Below are 7,528 nucleotides of genomic sequence, written 5' to 3'. Positions count from 1 at the left end.
AAAATAAAAAATATTTTTCAAAAAAAAAAAATAAAATAGAAAAGCAGCGACATTTAAAATACAATATATATTTTTATCCAAAGAGTTATTGAAAACACCATTGTTCAGGATATCAGAGATGAAATTTTTGGATCTTTGTTTGGTTGCAATTTAGATTTAACTCTTTATAATGAGGATGGAAATAATAAGCCCATTCGGATTGTCAGAATTACATATTAGAAGATCGCGGATGTGATTAACAGTGTTCCAATTCCGTGATAGGGGGCTACGTATTGCGTTAACGACTGACAAGCTATCAGTGCAAATTACTGTTTTCCATCCATCCTGTAGTGCAATGATAGCCGCTGCTTCCGCAGTAAATATAGAGGCGTATTCAGGAAGAATCTTCATACGAAGGACAGTACCATCTTTATCCACAATTGCATAAGATGAAATTCCATTATCCACCCCAGGAACCATCAGTGAAATAAAAATTCCAACCATCTTCAGCCAAGGCAACTTCCTTTTCCAGATAGCGCTGGATAAAAATTTCGTCCGAGTATTCATGTTTATTAAATACGGATAAGGAAATATCACACAATTTATCATCAAAAAACCAAGGAGGACATTTACATTTAATAGGTTTTCCAGGTATATATATGTCCAGAGAAGTTGCAAGGCGAACAGATTCACCTAGTGCTGATGGTATACGATATAATCTTCTGGCAATAAATTGAACGTCAACATCAATTATTGAGTAGTTTGGAAATATTATTTTTGGCAATAATTTCAATTTAGCCTCATTTATACGTTCTTCAATTGATGGTAAATCAGATTCCGCTAATATATTTTTAATTGGAGTGGACCCGAAAGCATACACACTAGATCTGATAGCTTGATGATAAACACTCTTTATCAGGCTTATATTCGTCTTTGTAGTATTCCCAGTCAAAAATAGTGCGTAATCAATCTTTCTTAGAATCAATGTTCTAGTGAGGTATGTTAAGGTGTTAATATGGATACAACTTTTCCTGCTGGAAAGAAAACCAATAATGTTAGCTCTCTTAACTAACGATCTCTTAAGATATAAGAAATGATCTTTCCATGAATAATTTCTCGCAAATATAACTCCCAGTATTTTCAATTGATCCACATTGTCCACTGAATAATCCCCAATGGTCAAGTTATGTTGATTTACATCGCAAATTCTCTTCCTACAAACATGTAGTTTTTTGGTTTTCGAAGTAGATATTTTAGCACCAGATTTTGTTGACCAACTGCAGATTTTGTCCAATACATTCTGTAATAAATCGTTACATTCAGCATTACTATTCTTCTTACAGAATATATACAAATCATCAGCATAAATGCAGTGTTCTATGTATTTGTGTTTATCAATCATTAAACTGATCTCATTGAATGCGACAGAAAATAGGATAACTGACAGAGGTGAACCTTGCGGAATTCCATTGTATAAATTATAGGATATAGAATAAGTACTATTTATTCTAACTCGAAATTTGCGATCTGTCAGATATGATCTCACATAATTAAAAATCTTGGGACCAACCTTCCATTTGTTCAATGCATCCAAAATAATATGAGCACCAACCCTATCGAAAGCCTTCTCAAAATCAATTGAGAGGATGGAAACGTGGTTGTGTGATGAAAGGGCTTTTGTAATAAATAAATCTATGTGCAGGAGAGCATCCGTACAACCTCTACCAGATTTAAATGCTACTTGATTCTTTGCAATAAGACATTCTTTTTCGGTAAACCATGACAACCGGTTAGCAATAATTTTCTCCAGTACTTTGCTAAGACAAGACAATAAGGAAATAGGACGATATGCTTTAACATCAAGAGAGTTGACGTTGGTCTTAGGAATAGGCACTACTGTAGCTGTTTTCCACTCGAAGGGAATTATATTCTTATCCATTATCTCATTATAAAGTGAAAGTAATCTCCTTTTTGCGTTAAGACTAGTCTGTTTTATCATATCATATGATATCCTGTCATAACCAGGCGTTAAACCACTAACCTTATTCAAGCAATAAAAAAGTTCAGAAAGGGTTATATCATTTTCCATTTGTCTAGTGTTAAAATTCAACGTTTCGTTGGGTAAGGTGCCAATAAATTCAACTTTCAAGCGATTATATTCCTCAGAAAAATTGCCATCAGAAGAGTAATTTGACCATACATTTGCAAAGGAATCAGCTATATCATAAGCTTCAGTAATGATGTGGTTATCCGATTTAATAGCTATTATTTGTCTATTCACATTATTGTTCGATAATCTATTAATCTTACTCCAAATTTCACTGATTGATGAGTCTCGATTGATGCTATTCGTAAAATTCTCATAGCTACTTTTCCTCTGTATTCTCATTTCTCTACGGAATATTGCGTTGTCCTTTTTGTACAATATCAAATTAGAAGTTGTGGGAGATTTTCTAAAATTCCGCCATGAAATTATTTTCGCCTCACGCAATTTAGAAAGTTCTTTATTCCACTATGGAACATTAGATCTACCTTTCAGAGAAGATTGTGGAATTGATATGTTGGCCGCTGTTCTCATTGCCTTTGTAATCGACGAAGCTTCCCTATTGATATTCATAGATTGTGGTCTCTTTTCCAGCTCCGAATCAACCATATCAGAGTATTTTGTCCAATGAGCTAACTTCATAAGAAATTTACGATAAAAATTAAATCTTCGGTTATTATTTTTCAGACAAATTTTCACAATAATAGGGAAATGATCACTGTTATACATCTCGTCCAATATATTCCATGATGTTGAAGATAATAAACTTTGATAGCATAAGGAAACATTAATATGTGTAAACGTACCATGAGTGGAGAAGTGGGTGGGCCGGCCATCATTCAAAATGTATAAATCGGAATAAATTATCGCATTTTCCAACGTGTTTCCCCTATGGTTATTGCTCGAAGAGCCCCAAGCTACATTCCAGGCGTTAAAATCGCCAATAACCAGCTTAGGTGTTGTAGTGGAGTCAAATAATTCAGTGAGTTCCCGGTTAGAGAATGGTTGACATGGTGGTATATATATTGAAAATATAGAAAACGTTATGTCCAGTTGTATTTCAATTATCAGAGACTGCAGTGTTGAGTTTACATGAACAATTCTATGAGGTATATTATTCTTTATCATTATTCCAACGCCTTGTTTAGATGAGATGTTACTGGGTGAATTGAAGAAATAGGCAGAATAGCCTTTAGGTGGAATAGGGTTAAAATTATATGAACAGTGTGTTTCCTGAATGGATATTAGTGATGGGTTGTGCTCCTTAATTAAAAGCTGCAATTCATTTATATTGTTAATGAAACCTTTCATGTTCCACTACAATATACGAAAATCAGCCATGATGACGTCATAACAAAAAAGTAAAATTTAATTTACTTAGGTTAGATGTTTTAGAGCACGACGCCATGATGAATGTACTTAAATTAGCCATCAGATTTATCCATCCTATCGGATGATGGTAAGAAATATTGATCCTTATTTATAACATCTTGAGTTATCTTTCCAAGGGGGGAAGATAAATCACAAATATTTTCATTTTCAGTGTCAATTTTTTCAGTTTCCGTATTTACTTTAGAAGGTTCTGTAGATTTTGTTTATAGTTTTGAGGTAGAATTATTTGTTGATTTTTGTGGTTCGGAAGGTTCCGATGATTTACTATTGTTCGTTGTCTTAGATTTTTTAGATTTCAATGATGAAGTTGATGCACGTGTATCTATTTCATTTGATGAAGAGCTATATGAGTCTCGTCGGGGAAGTTTCTTTGTAGCTTTATCCATTTTTGGAGATGTTGCATTCCGTTTTTGTTGAGATTTTTTTGTCTTATTCAAATTTGCAGGTTCTTGCACAATTTCGGTGGAGGTTTGTCGAAGATTAGATTGAGTTGGTGTTTTCAAGTAAATTTCATATTTTCTCTTCGCAGCGCCAAAGGAGCATTTTTCCAATGTTTTAATTTTAATGATTTCCTTTTGTTGAATGAAACGAGGGCCGTTTTTATCCGAGGATGGGTGCTCGTCACGACAATTGGCACATTGAAGACGAGTACAGTCTTCTGGTTCATGAGGTGGGAGGTTGCATTTATCACAAGAGGCTTGATTAGAACATTTATTCTTGGTATGTCCCAGAAGTTGGCAGTTGCGACAACGCATAGGGTTAGGAAAATAAGTTTTAACCTTAACCTTATACCAAGCTACATCGATTACTTTCGGTAAATTATACAAATTAAATGTTAGGACCATATTACCATTGAACTGGTTGGAACCATCATCATTTTTAGTGGTGAATTTATATAGCGAAACTACTCCCTGAGATTTAAGCTCAGAAACAATTTCATCATCAGGTACGTCCTTTAAACAAGGTGCATATACAATTCCCTTAACAAAGTTTAAAGTCTCATGAAGTTGGACTTTGATCTCACATAAATTTAGTAATGTTTTCGCCTTCAAGAATTTGTTCGCAATGACCTGGTTACGGACCAAAATCAAAAGGTTACATCTCTAAGTTGACTAATGGAGTCTATTATTGTTGAAATTGCGTTTAATCCTCTGTGTATAATGAATGGGCTTAATTTTCCCAATTGATTATCCTTCGATGATATCACAAGGTATTTAGGATCATTAAGTGTAGTGTTTGGCCTGGGTGTAGGTAGCTGAGGTTGATCAAAAAAGTCGCCAAGAATGGCAAACCTATTCGATGAAAGATTTGGTGGCCCGGGGGCCATTTTCGATTCGTCTGCTATATACTATATGTAATTAATTGTTCCCAATACAGATCACAAAAACAAAGCTATTTACAAAAATTTAGTGAAGTAAAGTCCAAAACAAAATAAAAAATAACTGTAAACCGTTATTCTATACAAACAAGTCACAATATAATCAACGCACGTCTGTACTCAGTGAGTGATGATCGATGACTGTCTACACAAGTAATTTGGATCCTTTCCCTTTAAAAGTATTACAACATCATCTGCATAGCAGACTGGTCTAAGTCCTTTCTCGGTTAGGGTCCTTAGGAGGCAAAATGCCACTCTGTGATATACCGATAGTTATATCGTACATCTCGCAACTTATCCATCTGATCCTTAGCATGTAGTTGATCAAGTTTCGGAGCACCCGGCCAACATAAAACTGGTCTAGAGATTGGATAATTGTATCAGTGTGCACGTTATTGAAAGCGCCTTCGATGTCAATGCATACTGCCAGTGTATACAGTTTGCTATCGAAAGATTCACCTATGTAGTGGAAGACTTCGTTTAAAGCGGTTTCCACTGATCGTTCAGTGTAGTTCAGAGTTGTCAAAAATGTACAACATAATTCCAATGACTAATGTAAAATTCATAGGTTTTTTACCCGAATTCGCTCATTAATGGCTTAAAAATACGAGTGTTGCGATGAAATTCGACACAAATAAAAGTAATACGAACCAAATTCTGTCTACCAAATTTTATGAGGATCGACACATAATTGACCCTACCCCCTATATAATTTTCCCTTCAGAAAGTTACTTTAACGCTTATAACTGGCCTAAAAATAAGAGTATATAGATGAAATTCGACATAAATATTTTTCATTCGTGTCAAACGAGGTTTGATGGTGGGTATATAATATTCGGCATAGCCGAATATAACACTCTTACTTGTTTTTTCTAAAACCCTAATATGTTGAACATTATTTTTTTTGGATTATTTGGATGATGGATAGGTTCATCATCATCGTTAATTGACTAAAACAAGAACAAAATGCATTTTTTATGAAACTTGTTTATATTTATAAAAAATTTAACAAGTATATAGAAAAGATTTAGTAAGGAACATATTCGCCGTTTAAAGAGTCTTAAGTAATTTAGACTTATATCTTTGAATCCATCTTTTTACAGCGTTAAGGATCAGGACATTATATTTTTGAAATTTGCCCTCCACTACATCCTACATCAACTACAGCTATGCAGACTACTCAGGTAGAGCTTTTTATAACTATGTATTCATGTGCAAAATGAAGAGGTTTTTTCGTTACGAGTGGCAATTGAAGTGGCTTTAATACATTTTTTAATATTGTTAAAGTGTTGGCCCTTCTTACAATATGCTGCAGCTAGGCTTGCTGTAACACTCACTTTTTATTAAATTTTTGCTGCAGAATCACTTGAATCACAGATTTAATGAAATATATTCTTGTTATTAGTCCATATGTACTTCCATTAATGTTTTCTTAATATTCAGACTGTTCTCTTATAAAATTGCGAATAACATTCTGAATTTGCCCATTTTTGGGGCCAAATTCCTGTCATTTTGGACTAAATCACATATTATTTGTATACAGGTGTAGGGTATTATATGGTCGGCCTAGCCCGACTATAACTTCTTATTTATTTTACTTTTTTATTAGACTTTACGTACGTAAAGTGTGATCGTGTGAAGTGCCCTTTACTTTTTATTTACATATGAATAATATTATAAATTTAAATTTTTGATATATTTTTTCAGACGACCATCATTGGCTTCTTTTCATGATGCTAAGCATTCAATTGTGTATATGGATTTGGAGGAAGAACGTAAAATTTTGCTTACGGTCGGACAAGATCGTGTTATTAAAGTTTGGGACTTATCTACAATATGGGTTTAACTAAAATGAAATATATAAATAATGTTAGATACATAAGAAATAATATGTAACTGAATATAAATAAAATATGATTAAGATTTTTTTGTTTGAATATTTTAAAGTTTTCAAGGTTTGGCGAGTCTCTTTAGTGTTTATAAATATGCAAGCTATGACCATATTTAATTTATATGGGACTTTCTAAATCCGCCCTTTTGTTCACAAAGTTGTTTGTACAAAATTTTAAAATTTAAACTCTAATAGTTTCTCAGATATAGGAATTTTTGTATTTATTTTGTTTGTCCAAGTGTAGAATTTTTTTTTTTTGATGCAATACATTAGAATCAATAATAAAATTGATTTTAAATTTTGCCTAAAATTTGTTTCATTTTCATATTTAGAAAGCTTAACAAAGTATAACAAGTAGTCCAACTCTCACGTATAGGAAATTACTCTCTCACATCTACGAGTGCCGTGTGAAATCGACTCTCTTGTAACAAATTAAAACTTGTCAAAAAACTCAAACTCAACTTACTTTTTGACCATTTTTAAGGATCGAACGCGAAATTGCAGTTATCCACAAAAACTGCAATTTTTTTAAATAGTTTTAATGTACTTTTCATTTAGAATTTTATTTAATTTTTATGAACTGGAAAATTTTTTTTTTATTAATTTATTGACATTTCATTATACCCTACACCACTTTAGTGGGGAGGGTATATTGGGTTTGTGCTGATGTTTGTACGCACAATAATATTGGTTCTATACCTTAAAGTATACAAATTTGAGTCAACCAGATGGTGGCATATTAGTAGAATGTAATAATCATTTCTCCTAAAGATGGGTAAAATAACTATTTTCGGAAGTACAAAAAAAAAACTACTTTTAAGAGTATAATCTTTAGGTTACTGGA

At 33.0% G+C, this 7,528-nt stretch overlaps 1 protein-coding gene across 1 annotated transcript in view; it reads left to right on the top strand.

The window, feature by feature from the left end:
* Nucleotides 1–6,730, top strand: part of LOC111688698 (WD repeat and FYVE domain-containing protein 2) — a 43,375-nt gene extending 36,645 nt beyond the window's left edge. The window contains exon 6 of the mRNA XM_023451199.2: nt 6,501–6,730. Within this exon, the coding sequence (XP_023306967.2) occupies nt 6,501–6,643 (143 nt within the window). The 3' untranslated portion in view covers nt 6,644–6,730. The remainder of the gene's footprint in view (nt 1–6,500) is intronic.
* Nucleotides 6,731–7,528: the final 798 nt, after the last annotated feature.

The sequence above is a fragment of the Lucilia cuprina genome, chromosome 2 (assembly GCF_022045245.1).
Source record: "Lucilia cuprina isolate Lc7/37 chromosome 2, ASM2204524v1, whole genome shotgun sequence".
In the NCBI taxonomy this organism is placed as follows: domain Eukaryota; kingdom Metazoa; phylum Arthropoda; class Insecta; order Diptera; family Calliphoridae; genus Lucilia; species Lucilia cuprina.
This window is presented reverse-complemented; position numbering and strand designations above follow the sequence as displayed.